Source organism: Rhagoletis zephyria, unplaced genomic scaffold (assembly GCF_001687245.7).
Source record: "Rhagoletis zephyria isolate East Lansing unplaced genomic scaffold, Rhagoletis_zephyria_1.1 Rzeph_scaffold_01805, whole genome shotgun sequence".
NCBI classification, from domain to species: Eukaryota; Metazoa; Arthropoda; class Insecta; order Diptera; family Tephritidae; genus Rhagoletis; species Rhagoletis zephyria.
The window spans coordinates 42,746-59,447 of record NW_016158889.1 but is presented as its reverse complement, the minus strand read 5'-3'; the positions used below and the strand labels follow the sequence as shown (position 1 = coordinate 59,447).

At 34.9% G+C, this 16,702-nt stretch overlaps 1 protein-coding gene and 1 long non-coding RNA gene across 3 annotated transcripts in view; one reads left to right on the top strand and one right to left on the bottom strand.

Moving 5' to 3' along the window:
* The window catches only part of LOC108365218 (uncharacterized), an 11,063-nt gene extending 1,722 nt beyond the window's left edge, over positions 1-9,341 (bottom strand). The window contains exons 1-2 of the long non-coding RNA XR_001847893.1: positions 9,329-9,341; positions 5,633-5,636 (exon numbers count right to left, since the gene is read on the bottom strand). This is a non-coding gene — a long non-coding RNA (uncharacterized LOC108365218). The remainder of the gene's footprint in view (positions 1-5,632; positions 5,637-9,328) is intronic.
* The window catches only part of obst-E (obstructor-E), a 16,236-nt gene extending 4,603 nt beyond the window's left edge, over positions 1-11,633 (top strand). The window contains exon 2 of one of the 2 annotated variants that reach the window (XM_017619204.1): positions 10,831-11,633. In XM_017619204.1, coding sequence (XP_017474693.1) covers positions 10,831-11,504 — 674 coding nt within the window. In that variant the 3' untranslated portion in view covers positions 11,505-11,633. Of the gene's footprint in view, positions 1-9,719; positions 10,550-10,830 lie in introns of those variants that run through there. The other variant, XM_017619203.1, reaches the window with a different exon arrangement.
* Positions 11,634-16,702: the final 5,069 nt, after the last annotated feature.

The window sequence follows — 16,702 nt, the reverse complement described above, 5'->3', positions numbered from 1 at the left end:
TTTTTTTTTTAGGAAATAAAGCCCATGGGCGTTATTGCACTCCGCCGGATTTTAGATATGTAAAAAAGTTTTTATAGTATATGGAGCCAAAATCGTCATTTGATGTCCGAAATCGTCAAATAGTCATTAGTCCCAAAATTCGTCAAATTGGCGACAAGATCCTCAACAGGACTTTTGAAGTGAAAATCTCATTATAAAAAAGGAATGCGAGAAAGTTTCTAAAATTTAAAAATCCCGCAAGGATGAAGATCTAGAAAAATATGAAGCGATAGGTGTAAAGTTGTGGGCAAAACACAAATGGAGAGGCATATAGTTTTCGTTTTTAACCGACTTCACAAAAAGGAGGAGGTTGTCAATTCGTCGAAATATATTTTTTCTTATGTATGTTACCGCATAATTTTGGACCACGTCAATCGATTCGATCAATAGGTCATGAAGAAGTTAACGGTATTCCGAAATTATTTTTCAAGAATTGAAGTCGGTTGTGTTTTTTTTTTTTCTTAAAAATTACTCGTTTTCATCTTGTAAGCCTCTTTGTCGAGACGATCGTTTCGATTTTAAGAGCCATATTTTGTCTTCATTGTATTCCAATTTTTAATAGAAGATGTGTTTACGTGATATCCTCTTTCATACAATTGTGGAAGGAGGAAGTCCTTCAGCATGGTTTTGTAAACGCAGTAGATGAACGGCTCTAATGGCTCTTTTTGGGTTTTACACGGAATTTAGGTGTCGCAGAAGCAATCATCCCGCTAACTCACATATCCACAGAGATGGAAATGGGTAGCGTTGATGCTGATGAGCGGATGATTTTTTATTAAACGTTGTTTTCGTTCGTAGTCGAGATTCAGCATGACTGCACTTGGTAAGGGAACATCTTCAAGATTTAAAAAAAAAAATATCTTTATGCCCAATTGCCTGCCACGTGGTCGGTCGATGCTCGGAGGTCCTCTCCGACAGCTTGGGTTGCAGCCTGGCAGGATCTCGTGACATTATTTTAGAAGATCGTTAAACTTCGCTGCGTTTGGCCAGTTGGTGTCGGACGACCGGGATATCTGCGACAATGTTCACGCTGCGTTAAAACGAGCACGTATCAGTTTACTTCTCAAATCGATTACCCCGAGCTGCTTTACCTCATCTAGTCGATAGCCGTCAATCTATCCTATCTTGAACGCCATGCGGAAGAATCTTGAGTTGATGAACTATGATTATGATGAAGAACTGAAGTATTGCTGTCTGGCTAATGCTGGACCACTCGCATAATGTGCTCCGACGTCTCCTCGTCTTCAAGGCATGTGACAGCGTAGGTGACTATGGCCGGTTATGTAGCCAATTAACATCTTTATGTTGGCTCTGCTCAAGAGATTTAGTTATATATTTCCTTGCAAAAGGATAGTCAAAAAGCACTCTCCAGTACCTACTACGTTCTGAGTTCACCCACGTTTCTATTAGGTGTCTCGAAGAGGGCCAACTGAATCCACAAAACGGTTCCGGCCCCACAAGTAAGACTATGAGCCTTCCCTTGCCAATGCGATCCCGCAGTGTCCTGTTACCCAGCATAGTAATACCATGTTTTGCGCCAACTTTTTCTCATGCGTTTTAGAATAACGCTAACTCTAAGCCGCTTGAAGCTTGCACTTTTGTATACTAAAATTTCATGGTCTATAAAGCTGCATACCTAAAAATTTCTAAAAACAAAAAAATTACGATTTCTTTACAATTCTTTTTTTTCGTTTTGGGGGAACCCTACAATTGTTTTCAACTAGTTTATATTACGAGACATTTATTTCGATTTTCTCAACATTGCTAATTTTTCTGCACTTTGCACTTGAAAAAATTTAATATAAGTAAACAAAAATTCCAAAACGGACTCAACTGGTATCTTGCGAATCTTACAAGCTTTTATTAAAAAAAAATAAATAATAATGATTAATAAATTATAATTAATAAATTATAAAAAATAATTAATAAAATTGGGTGTGAAAAATGACGGCTCCAGTGAATTATGAACAACAAATGCCAGTTTTGGCCACTGCGCAGCGATGTGGCTGTGTTAAAATACGTTCACACTTCTGCTTAGTGCTTGGTTATAACCAGGGCCGAAAAGTTTCAGCTTTTGCTTGGAATTACTTATTTTGCATATTCAGGGTTTCCAAGCTAAATTTCAACGATCATGCTTATTTTGCTTATTTCAATGTATAAAGCACGTTCCTTGTAAGTAAACGGTCAAGAAATTAATTGCTATTATTTTGTGTGTTTTGACATATGATATTTTAGAGCCTGCTGTCTCACTTTTTCCTTACGAAATAAGGGAACAGGCGTATATTTCTGTTGGGAACAAGGGTGCCTTGTACTTAAAAAAAAAAAAACTTTAGCAAACCATAGTAGAAAGCGTAGCAATTTTCTTAAGAACTTCGTACTGCTTAAGAAAATTTGACTCAATAAAATTTTCTTGATCATTTCTTGGGCTTTTTTTTTATTCGTCGAACTAAGAAGATGTTAACAAATAATAACATAAAAACAGATTTGGTTTTTATTAACCCGTAACTTCAAATGCATTTCTGCGTGGATGCAAAAGTTTAAAACAATGGTTCGTCTCAACGGAATGCCATTGGTGTTATTGAAGAGATTAAAAATAACGACCAGCGCACATCTCTAATATTAGAGAATATCAAGCAACACTTAAATTCCCATTGTAATTTTTCAATTCTTGAAATAAACTGAATAAAAAACAAAACATTTAACTGTATTTAAATTTATTGTTTTTGTGAGCATATTTACAAATATTTTAGTGCTCAGATGAGCGCTTAAAATTGATTTGTTCTTGCTTATTTTCCGCGGCCCTGGTTATAACACAAATACAACTGCTTTAATGAGAAGCTTCTCCAAGGCATAAATACACTCGTCACGGCCTGCCGCTATTAGACAAACCTTTTTCTAATTTTAGATGTTTCTTGGACAAGGGATCAAGCCCCAGTTGCCAGTTCTAACCACTCGGCTATAGCGGTCGTTCCACTTGGCTACAGCCAATTGTTATTTTCCTCAATCATTTGCTTTCTGTGCTTTCTTAAAGAAACTACCGTTATACATAAATTTAATTGCTTGATTTTAAAATCTGTACATATGTACTCTTTTCTCTTCAATAAAATGCTATAAATATTTAACTTCGCGACATTAATTGCCAAATTTCGTTAGGGTGCTATTTCGTAATTTTCTTTAAATTTTTGCCGTTCGGCAAGAAATGCCAGCACCTGAAGTGAATATCAATTGCAAACAAGTAAAATATCTGGAATAACAGGTGGCCGTTTATTTTTATTGCGGGTACATGCTTACATATGTATTTATGTATATTCGTATATGCAAAAATAGCCAATCCAAGTATATTAGTACTTGAATAACGAAACGAAAAATAGCAATTAGAATATTTAAAAATTCCTTTGTAGTGACAGCTTCCTGAGACTTTTTGTCCAATATGTTAGCAATTGGGAGAATCTTTATCTAAGTTATTGTTGCTTTAAACTTATTTATGCTTATTGCTCTGATGGCATTTCAAGTACGCGTAAACAAAACGAATAGCGCTGTTAATTTGTTTTTTTTTTTTCCTCCGGCTTGCTGTAATTTATTTCCATTTTCAATCTGATCGCGCACAAAAAAATAGCTGCGACAGCAGTTATCATCTTGTGAAATGTTCTATTAATATTTGTAATACAATATGCACCCACAAGTGTAAGTAAATACGCATGTATGGATGTATGTTTAGTATTATAGTAAAATGCGCTAACCTCAAACTTAACATAACACTTGAAAACTGTATTTACATTTGGCGCATTAGCTAAAAAAGTTGGCATTAAAACCAAAGTACAAAGAAAGAAAAAGTATCGCACTTTATAGAAAAGAGTAAAAAAAAAAAAATTGTGTTTATAAGTAAAACTACCATTTTGGTTTTTAATCTTTTCAGTTATCAAGTTGTTCCATTTTTGCAGTTTAGGTGCTATTCAAATATACTAAGTATGCGATCGATTCAGCAAACATTACACCACCCAAGTGTTCCTAAACACTTAGGCGTTTCGCAACCGGCTACTTGTGCGCGAGATACATACTTATGTACGTATGAAGCAGTTCAACAACACTTTTATTTTCTAACAATTATACCTTCACTGGCGCATCTCTGAGTCGATTTACTAAATAACCAATTTCCGAGTTGTTAATTACATTGGAAATTGCAATTTCTATTACTAATAGATGGGAAGATATATGTACATATAAACGGTGTTTGCCATGAGCATTCAAATTTGTTTTTTACAAACAAGTTCGTTACTTAAGTCTTTTGTTTGCATTGATTTGACCTCCACAGTAGATATTGATTCTCATATTGATACTAACTACATACATATGTGCACGTAAATATGTTTGCATCGTATATCGAGCCCATTACAACAAAAATATTTTGGCATTAAATTTTTAGTAGCACAACGCTACCCTTGATTTTAATCGTGGATTAAGATGACAAAAATGCCAGTAGCTGTTTTTTTTTTCTTTAAATTGCCGCGTGCGACCGCGTCTGCATATTTGTGGTTATCTGTTGTCTCTTGTACGAGGTCAACGTGTGCAGTGGCTGTGTGTTATGAGATGTTGCATCGCACTCTGGTCGCTTGATATAAAAATATAGAGTCAAAATTAAATTTCAAAATTGATTAAGTTTAATTTGGGATATAAAATATATTTGGTTATTAACATTGCAATGCACTTAGGGCCGTTTTCTCAAGTAGGTTTTAAAATTTGTATGCCCTTTAAATACAAATTTTGCTCTGAAAAAATTGGTTCGAAGGGCAGATGAATTTTAAAACGTAATTGAGAAAACTACACTTAAAGTCTTATAGAAAATACAACAAAAAATTATCCATAATTTTTTCTATTAGTTCTAAGTTATCCCGATAACTTACGAAACTTCCTCAGAAAACTCTGATCAGGAGTAATTTTGTATTGTTTTATCGTGTCTATAAAATAAAAAGTGAAAATTACTGACTATTCTCTCGTTTGTCATGACGATATCTAGAATCAGTATGGTTACGCTATTTAGGGTGACAGCCCCGCGAGTGACTCGATTAAACACTTATCAAGTTGTCCATTGTGTTAGCACATTGCAGTTTCTAAGAGCGGCAACTGATTACCTAAATCTGTGAGAAGTAAGCGTTGTGTGCTCAAAATAGAGTTCCACAGACAGCTGATGTCCACTTAGACAGTTACGAGCCGACATATTTAAACCATTGTGCTGAGATTCCAACTCTTCCTCCAAACAACCACCGCACCACATGGCTTCCTACACGACAGTTTCCGGTCAGAAGGGTTGTAGGAATCTCCTTTGTTCGCCTGCAACCACCGATCAATAAGACTTTTATATGTGGAGTTTTTCCCAGCGCTGGTTGAGGCGACTTTAAGACGAATATCTGCCCAGCAGAAGTCCCAAAGTGGTCACAGCAACTCATATGCCTTCCCTGTACATGTAGATGGCCAAAAGAGTACACTGCCAAGGCAATTTGTCAGCCCTGCGATGCTGGGTGCTGTAACCAAAATCAACTGGATTTTAACGTGTTCCGAGGCGATTAAGTGCAAGGTCGGGCATGCATGGGAAAACCCCCCTGGGCATCGCAATGGGCCTTTGTGGCCTCCGAGTGAACTCTTTTCAGAACCGCCCGCATAACCTAACCTAACCTATCGGAGTAGACACTTACTCTTCTAATTGGTAATATACTGGTACGAAACCAGTCCTCTCTGCCTTTTTAACAGCAGTCACCTCTGACTGAAAGACGCTGCAAAAATCCGGCATCATGAAGTTGAGATTTACTTAGAGTTCCTGATAGAAAACACCTCCTGCAACTCTGCCGTCCAGCTTTGATCCATCCGCGAAGATGTTTATTGAACCTATTTTCCAAAGGCTGCCATTCTCCCATTCACCCCTTGAAGGGATGTATAGATAAGGATTCATTTCGGCCGAGCTTCGAAACGGTCAGGGCTTTTGCTATCGCCCCGGGTAACATTTTATTTAAAGCCTCTTCAACATCAAGGAGGGCACCAATTGCAAAGTCGTGCCATGTGGTTATAGGTGCGCACTACCACTCGGTAGATCCAGTGTTCTGTGTTCTGCAGTGAAAACCGTTACGCCAAAATTCTCTAAACAAAAAGCAGTGGGTTCTAAAGCTATACCAAATGAAAAAGTAACAGATGCAATATGTAATCAGCCAAATCAGTATGAGGATCATTTAACTAGCATTTCTTTTTCACCTATCTGAAAACAATTATAGGCTTGCCAAAAAAATACACCTAAAATTCTTATAGAAATTAAGAAATACTAAATTTTGGTGATTTATTTTTATAACATTTAATTTTTTTTTGTACCGCAACCTGAGGAGAAGCTCGGCCAAATACGTAGAAAAATATGTATTTTGAACATAATTTTTCTGTGTACCACAGTGCGCCACCTTTAACAATTTTAATGCAGCTTACATAATCCAGCCACGCTTAAGCATCAACGCTCTGAGCATCTCTTCTGCATTGGCTTGTTCACCTTTATTCGCTGCACATCCGCAGCTTATTTACCTTTTCAGATCAATTGTATTGCTTAGCAGCGGTTTGCGATTTATTTCACATTGCACAAATATACAATAGCCTTACATACATATATATGTACATAAGTAGTATATACATACACACAGTTATCTGTGATGACAATGATGACCAAACTTGTTTGGTCTTAAATACTTTTGCTTTCAATTTTTCAAAGTATGATGATGCAGATCTTTTGATTGGTATATATGTGCTTACATACTTATATAAGCTTTTTGTTTATTTTTTTTCTTTCTATGCTAATGTTTCTTCAAGGAATGCAGCTTTTTTTTACTGGAAGTCTGTATTATAACAAAATACCAGTTTTTTATTTAAACAATTTTTATAATCGTTCTACTAAGAAAATGTTTTTTTTTTTCGATTTTATTCACATAATTTAAATGAAAAATTTTCACTTGCTTCTGTTGCCATGCAAAGATTAGATGCTTCGATTTGACTACGAGTTTCTTAGGTTATACAGTTATTAATAAGTGCAATTATTTCAAGTGCTAATAAAATGAAGTCTTCTCTGAAGCTAAAACATACTACAAAGTATTCAAATTAAAATTATAATACAGTTGACACTTTCTGCACTCCAAAATGCAATTAAATCATCATCAAAAATAACGACACGTTTTCATTGCTATTAAAGTGGATCCAACGCATTTAGCAGCGCTGTTAATTATTATTATTTTTTTTTTCAATGCAGTGATGATACTGATGGTGACAGTGGCATCTAACACAACTATTGTGTAACACCAGCATTTGTGTGTTTATATGTATTTGTTCATGAACCTAGTGGCAAAGTGCATTATGTATGTTAAATGTGCCGCATCATTAAAATAAGTATGAAAGTAAGCACAATGATATGTATGTATGTATTTCTAATGCATATACGCATTTTAAGCAAACAAAGTAGTAACGACAATTAGGCTAACGTGTATTCCGGCTTTTTGAGCCCATAGTTTGATATTTCATAAGTAACGTATTATAAAAATGTGGGTCAAATATGCATTATGATATGCAAAAAAAAAAATAACAATTTTCGTTCGCTTTCTGCATTTTAATATTTTGGGAGTTCACAAGACGCCTTATAGCATTGGCAGATGGCAACGTTGATTCAGATTAACTCAGCTGTTGATTTGATCAGAATTGTACCCTGATAGACAATTGCTGATCAAGAGAGCCGCGAGAACGTGGGTGGGTACAAATCTAACGGCAAAAAAGTTGTGTTTTTAGTCGTATTTTTTAGGTCCTTTAATCATTTCCTTAGGCGTTAAAATTACACAAAATGTAGGCCATTTAAAAAAGGCCGTGTGGAAACAGACATGATGGCTATTTTTACAATTGTAATGGCACGAGTTTTGTTTAATGCCCGACATTGTCATTAAAAAGTCTATCATTGAATCACTAGTGGAAATTCAGCGTTATTTTTTTTTTATGTAATTATTAGGGGTTTCGATTATTTGCCTTTTACCCAAACCCGGTTTTCGAGTTATTCGAAAAATTACAATTTAAGAAACCGGTTTCCAATTTTCCAATTAAGAAACCCGGTTTTATTTTACTTAATTCTCTTACAAAGAATGATATAATACAAGATTGCGCATTCCTGCGAGTAATGACGTCATGATCGCAACGAATAGGGGAGATGAAGGAGAGAAAAAATAGCGGCGGCCCCATTTGTAGGCAAATCGTAGTTGTGTTCGTCTACTTTTTGAACAGAAAATTGAAGATTGAAGAAAACTTAAAATATTACGCCCAGAAAGAGCGAAATAAAGAGGAACAAAAAACACTAAGCTAGTTGAAATTAGTGACGTGAACTCTTATAAGATTGTTTCTGCAAAAGGTTTATTAGCAAAAACTAGTGATAACTAGTGATAAAACTTAGCGCGGATATTTCTGTGATGACATCACACGAGCAGCTGATTCTGTCAAATTCGCTAAGAACAAAGTAGCGGTATTGCTGAATGCACCGCCGCTGCCCTTCTACATCATATTTTCTTACAGTCAAATGCTTATTTATGAATGAAACCATGACCAAAAATTACAGTAAAGCTTTTAGCAATAAAGATAGCTTTTATATAGAAAAGAGCAAAGCAAAATAAGTTCAAAGTTTTGTTTTAGATCAAAAGCTCTTGCCGCCGTAGCCAAGTGCTTAGGTCTACCTCCAGCCACTCGGAAGGCCCATTATTCAATTGCTGATCGCAACAACATAAAAAAGTTTTTTTTTTTTCAAATAGCGCTCGGCAGACGATGGCAAACCTCGTAAGTGTACTTCTGCCATAAAGAAAAAACTTGTTTGGAGGTGGAGTCTAAGAGTGGAGATCTCCATTTGTGACACAACTACAAGAATCAGAGCTCGAATTGGAGGAAATGCATTCATTTATTGGAATTAAATATGATGTGTTGTTTAACAAAAAATAAACTATAACATAATTTTAGAGCTATTTAGTGGTTTCCCTTAAACTGAAAAAAATGCTTGAAAACTTCCAAAAACTCAAAGTTTTTATTGAGAAGTCAAGTTTTGTATGAAGCGAAAAAGCAGGTTTATTCTATCAAAAAAAAAATCCGGTATATTCAATATTCGAAAAATCAAGTTAAAAAAAACCCTGCCTATAGATAGCCAAAGAAATCCGTTGGAAACCGGGTTGGAAAAACCGAGTCTATCACCCTATTAATTATAGTTGTTGTGGACTTAATTATCGCGCTTCAAAATCTTCTTGTGTACTTCGAAATGTAAAATTTATGACAAAAAGAAGAAAATTAAATGCTCCTGCTCTTGTTATAGATTAAGCTTAAGAGTATTTCTTAAGTGAAGAGTGAATTCCCATTTTTTACATTTCGCTAGAATCCGTAGAATCCGAGTATATTATAATGAATCATAAAGCATTCTAGTTTAACGCAGTTATCGTATTTATATATTTACAAAACAACTTCGTTTACATATTTAGTTCATCATTCATCGCTTTAAATTTTGGTGTGTTAAAAACAAAAACATTATAAAAAAAAAAAATCATCATTCTACTCCACTCATACTTCACTCTGTCTAGGTAAGCAACTTTAATAAAATTATATTAATGAACACCGTTTTATGCTTTTTTCTCTCTTTCCGATTGCAGCTAACGCCCAATGCCAACAACCCAACGGTACCCAGCCCAGCTCTAGCTCCTGTGATGCCTATATCGAATGTAAGAATGGTGTCACTGAGGAGAAACTCTGCCCCGACGGTCTACTGTACAATCCCAATTCTTCCGGCTATCCTTGTGGCTACCCCATCGAAGTAGAGTGTCCACAAGCACGTATACAACCCGCTCAAGCCACTGATGAATGTCCACACCAGTTCGGTTACTATGGCATGGGTGACTCTCGCAATTGTGGTAAATTCAAGAATTGTGCCTCCGGACGTGGCTTCGTTTTGGACTGTCCCGATGGTTTGGCATGGAACAAGGACACTTATAAATGCGATTGGCCCGATCAAGTGCCCGATTGTGATGCCGAAGCTTTCCTCGGCTTTAAGTGTCCACCACCAAAACCATCGCCCAAAGGGCAATTCATTGGTGAACCCGAACAGGAGTATGATTTCTATCCATCCAGCGATAATTGTCAGGTGTACTTTATCTGTATAGAGGGTCGTCCACGTCGTATTGCTTGTGATGAAGCTAGTGCCTTCAATCCAGAAACGAAAAGCTGTGATGACATTGATAATGTGCCGAATTGCAGTCCTGACATCAAACAGCGAGGACAGGATATCAAGAATGCGCGTCTATCAGCGCAGAAGACGGCGGCAGCTGCAAAGCGAAGATTTTAGAAAATATTAATTCAATTTGTACTTTAAAATTGTTTTTTTTTTTGTTGTAATGCTCTAGTCCACAGTGAAAAACAAGAAGATTTATTTTGGCCTTTTTGTATGTATGTATGTATATTCTTGACAATAAAATCGACTTGAAAAAGGATCGAAAGCTTTGCAAAATTTTTAAAAGTTTCTAAACATCGATAAGGAAAACATCGAACATAGGATTATTTTTTTGTTTGGTGGTTGTATGTCAAAACTTCCGTATTTCCAGTTGGAAGTAAATTTATTAGTACCTCCAATGTTCTGGGTTTGTATTACGCTCGTATTTTTATTTAAAAAAAATTTGATATTCAAATAGTTAGATAACTTGCTATTTACTTTCGAAATCCCTTTTCATATTTTTCTTCGTTTTGCTTAATTTCATTTTGAACAAATAGCCCATTGCGCTCTCCGCAGTTGTCCCGAACCGGATGGTCGCTTCGCAGATGATGAGCAGTGTGACGGCTATCTCGAATGCAGGGAAGATGTTGGCGAAGAGAAGCTTTGTCCCGATGGTCTACTCTTCAATCAACGTACCAAAACAACTGGCGAATGCACATATTTGCCCTTCACAACATGCAAGCAACGCACGCGTTTGCAACCAGCCAATGGCACCGCTGATTGTCCACGCCAATTCGGTTTTTACTCGTCAGGTGATCCAAAGAATTGCGGTGTCTATAGAAATTGTGCTCACGGCGTGGCTACAGTCACCAAATGTCCCGAAGGCTTGGCTTTCAATGTTAAATCCTATCAGTGCGACTGGCCTGATCAAGTTGCGGAATGTGATGCAGAAGGCTTCCTTGGTTTTACTTGCCCACCCACAGATACTGTCGATGGGGAAGATAAAGAAGTGGATGTAAACCCCGATGGGGAACTACGCTATTTCCGTCACCCAAAAACGTGTAAGAAATACTTCGTCTGCGTTAATGGTCATCCTCGTTTGTACAACTGTGGCAAGTATTTGGCTTTCAATGTCGAAACGAAGTCGTGTGACTTTTACACACATGTACCGGAGTGTTATGCGCTTTTGAAGGAGAAGAAACTGGCAGCGGCCGCCGCCAGAGAGGCCTAATGTGTAATGTGTAGTTTTTTTTTTTGGTGGTAGTCGGGATACGTACCACATCGTGTTTACATCTATGTATTTTCCATTGTTTTAAAGCTTTTTTTTTGTAACTGAACTAATAATAAATATTTAAATATATATGCTTTCGTTTCATTTTGAACATATTTTTGTAGCAATATGCGTTGGTAAGTTTAAGAATTAAGTATGAAGTTATTGGCGTTTTTGTTCTAAAATTGTTGCGGTCAGCAACTTTGTAGCGAAATATTTGCATCCAACAACATTGCTGCGAATCATTTGCATCCAGCAACATTATAGCGAAACATGTATCCAGTAACATTGTAGCCAAACATTTCTATCCAGCAACATCGTAGCCAAATATTTGTATCGAGCAACATTGTCGCTAACATTTGTATCCAGCTACATTGTAGCTAAACATTTGTGTTCACCAACATTGCAGCTAAACAGTTGTATCCAGCAACATCGTAGCGAAACATTGGTATCCACCAACATTGTAGCTAAACATTTGTATCTAGCAACATTATAGCTAAACATTTGTATCCATTGTAACATTGTAGCGAAACATTTGTATCCAGCAACATTGTAGCGAAACATTTGTATTTAGCAACATCGTAGCGAAACATTTGTATCCAGCAACATCGTAGCGAAACATTTGTATCCAGCAACATCGTAGCGAAACATTTGTATCCAGCAACATCGTAGCGAAACATTTGTATCCAGCAACATCGTAGCGAAACATTTGTATCCAGCAACATCGTAGCGAAACATTTGTATCCAGCAACATCGTAGCGAAACATTTGTATCCAGCAACATCGTAGCGAAACATTTGTATCCAGCAACATCGTAGCGAAACATTTGTATCCAGCAACATCGTAGCGAAACATTTGTATCCAGCAACATCGTAGCGAAACATTTGTATCCAGCAACATCGTAGCGAAACATTTGTATCCAGCAACATCGTAGCGAAACATTTGTATCCAGCAACATCGTAGCGAAACATTTGTATCCAGCAACATCGTAGCGAAACATTTGTATCCAGCAACATCGTAGCGAAACATTTGTATCCAGCAACATCGTAGCGAAACATTTGTATCCAGCAACATCGTAGCGAAACATTTGTATCCAGCAACATCGTAGCGAAACATTTGTATCCAGCAACATCGTAGCGAAACATTTGTATCCAGCAACATCGTAGCTAAACATTTGTATCCAGCAACATTGTAGCGAAACATTTGTATCCAAAAACATTGTAGCTAAACATTTGCATCTATCAACATTGCTGCGAACCATTTGAATCCAGCAACATTGTACCGTAACACTTGCATCCAGCAACGTTGTAGCGAAACATTTGTATCCAGCAACATTGTAGCGAAACATTTGTATCGAGCAACATTTTTAGGATTTGGATTTGGTTCTATATCTTTTTGCAGCTCACATTTAAATGATTATAAACATTGCTGAAACTCGATTGGAGGCACATATAAACAATTTGAGTGCAGCCACCCTCCGCTAAAAACATTTTTGCATTTTTAGCTTTGCAAGCGACCCAGCTCAATGCACCAGGCACCCATAAAGCAGGAGTAGGACGACATGAAATTTTGCGGCGGAAATAGACTACGCCTAAATGTATACACCATAGAGTATGTACATCCGACGCGTCGGTAAGCGGAAATTGCTACACAGAGTGACACAAATAACTAGCAATTGATTTGTAGTAAAATAAAACCCGGTCATTTTTTCTACTTTTTTCAAATTAATTGGAATTTAGAGTTCAAGTAGCTACATAGCCAATTTAGGGGGAAAAATACGCGAACTATGGATTGATAACTTTTTCTGTACTTGTGTTGAAATAAAACGCAATAATTTTTTCCACAATTTGTGTATTTATTTGTTTGATATTATTTTTTAAGTCAATTGCATTTTATTGCTAATTTATTAGATCTTTATATATTTTAATCTTAAATTGTGTATGTTTGTAGGCATGACGCACACATGCCAAATTTATTCACCACTTCACACAGCATACATTGGAAATTTATTATAATTACGACTAACTAAAATAAGAAAAATAAAGTAGATTGGCAAATACTAAACAATAGTTATGTATTTAGTTCGTAATAAACACAAAAACATTTATAATTAGTTGGCTTTACAAAAAAAAAAACTACTTACAATTATGAATGGAAGAAAAAGATGCACAATTTTTTTGTGTGTTTATAATCTGTTGGAGCGAACATCTGGAAAACTAAGTCGGTAATGAGGAAATTGTTTTTTGCTTAAAACACAATAGGGGTATTCTCTGAGACTTGCAAAGCCCTTGCGACATACACAAGTTGCACGGTAAAAACCGGTTTTCATATGGAACAGCTTTGCAAACCGTGCAAGAGCTTTGTAAGGCTCAGAGAATACCCCTAATGTAAGTATGTATGAAAAACAAATTTACTTGCCCATTTACGTAAACACTTGGATTTTTTTTATATTTGTTTAGTTAATGATCTTAGCTAAAATATGAGTTTCTTTACATTCAGTTCTTCTTTTTAGTTTTACTTGAATGCTAAAAAAAAACTATTTTCTTCCGTTTTCTTGAAATTCTATGCTTAAGCGTAATAATATTTTACTTAAAAGTACACAACGCATTTGAGAGTGTCACAAAGGATAAAATTACTTTAAAGAACTCGAAATTTGATACTGAGTCAGAAGAAATTCTTCAACTTTTGAAAAAAAAAAAAATTAAATTGAAATTATTTTCTTGGCCTCCAGCAAGTGATTTCATATAAATGTATTGGGAAATTTCAAAACTGTTCGAAATTCAAGTGATTTCTTTAAACGCGATAATTTGGAAACCCGAAAGTATTTTTAAAGACTCATTAAAAGGAAATGCAAATGCAATGAAATACATATGGATATAAAACTCTTGGATGTATGTATATATTCATACATATGCATATACTACACATCAGCCCTGGGCAGCGTCCGCCCAGCGGGCGTATTCGCGTATACATACACGCCCTGCTTGAGAAGGCAGCGAAAGCTTCATTCAAGTGCACGACTTGTTCGCACGCACACAGTGACATCAATTGCACGTACATTACCAAAATGCTCTGCCGTGGCTGCCCACCGCTGTTATATGCATATACTGAACTTTTCTTTTATATAAATTGTTTGCTTTTATTGAGAGCTGAATTCCAAGCTCAAACAAGGAATTTTTCTGGAAACACCTTTTTATAAAGAAAATTCATTCAAATTCATTTTATCTGAACGAGGCTATTAAAATATGTATGTACGTACATTTTTTTAAGGACGTCTAGTATCACTAATTTCAATATCTACTTATACTATAAATAAAAAATACATACATAGATCAAATCACTTTGCTGGAACACACAAAATACCTACTCAATAACTGAATACTAAGAAAAAAAAAAAATATTTAATACCAAATTCCATTTTAGAGACAATTCTATAGCATACAAAATTTGCAAATTTTACGCTTATTATACTTAGAAATCAATTTTACTGTTATTTTTATACATATTACTTGAATGAGGCCGCTAGAATAACTACTCTTAGCTTCAATTCCGCTTAAATACATAAATACATATTTTTTTCAGTACATACATATGTACGTATTTATGCACATATTTTGCATGTGTATTTTAATTTTGACTGAGCACATATGGTGCATATGTAATTCCTCAATTGAATTTGAATTTTTCTTTCATCTAAGGCACTTTATTCAATTACACACAAATTCTTTTTTATTTTCACGTTTTTAATTATTTTTTGCTTCGACATCATTTAAAATGTGTGTTCATATTCTACGATTTTATGTCAATTTGGTTTTATTTTTTTCGCGCTATCGATTCGCAATTTATTGAAATATATATCATTTAAAATGTACCTTTAAGTATTACCGGTTTGCAATGCAATTTTATTACAATTACATTATTTATGAATCTAATATGTAGCTGTTTATTAATTTTTTGCATACTTAACATTATTTTTTTTCGCCGTCCTGCTTTGCTACTTTTAATTTTTTGTTTGTTTATTAACTTTGCTTGGCACCAGCCATTTACCGCTTATTTATTTTTACTTTTAATTTGCAGCGCAGTTTGCCTTAATTCTTTCGCATTTAATTTGTGATAAGTCAGTATTATATATAGCTGTATACTTTGCACAACTGCGTCACATACATACTTATTTATGTAAGCATTGGCATTTTTACTGTACCTGCAGCTCAACTGCTAAACATTTTCTGCTTTAGTCTTTTCGTATTTATTTATTTTTTATTACCAAAATTTATATTGACTATACAAATATTTTGATAATATTTCTATGTCACTTTTTCATCATACAAATGGTTTTACATTATTCTATTTGATGGCTTCTTTGTTTTAAAGCGAACGAATATCAATCACTTTTTATAATAGAAAATTACAATGAAAAATTCAATTAAGGTTAATTTTATTTAAATAAAAAAAGAACGTTTTTTATTAATTCAAATCACTTTAGTTTTTTTTTTATTAAATTCGATTTTATTTCAATTTATGTGCATATGTACCTTTCAAATATTTCTTTTAATTAAATTTGTTTCCGTTTTTCATTATTATTATATATTTTAATTTTAATGAGACTTCATCATTTTAACTGAAGTTACTTTACTTGACTTTACTGTTCTTAATATTCTATTTTATTTCTGCGTCATTAATTTTTATATTTTTACTTTGTCTTCAACTTTTTATTTGCTTTTTGCCTATTTTAAACGTTTTTCATTTTTGTATACTTTCGCTTGCCCTTTTATAACGAATAGCATAGTTCAGCCCCTGCTCTTCCCAAAAAAAAAAAATTTTTATTTACTTATTCCCAAGTTGTTTTTATAGTCATAAATTAGAGTAGTTTTATATATTTGTGGATTTCGTTAAATTCTAAAAACTGGAAAGCTCGAAACTCAAAATATATTGAAAGTTTAATAAAAGGTTTCGGGGTTTCCGAACTTTTTCACTAGCTTCCATTTTAAAATTACAGTGAGCATATAATCATTAGGAATTTTAAAATATGTAAATGCTTACACTTATGGCAGGAAGTTGGCGATTTGGCCTAGCATGGGTTAAAGAAATTTTCATACAAAAATTTTCTGAACAAAATGCTTTAAGTTTTGTAAAGGTAAAAATAGTCTATAAGAAAATCAG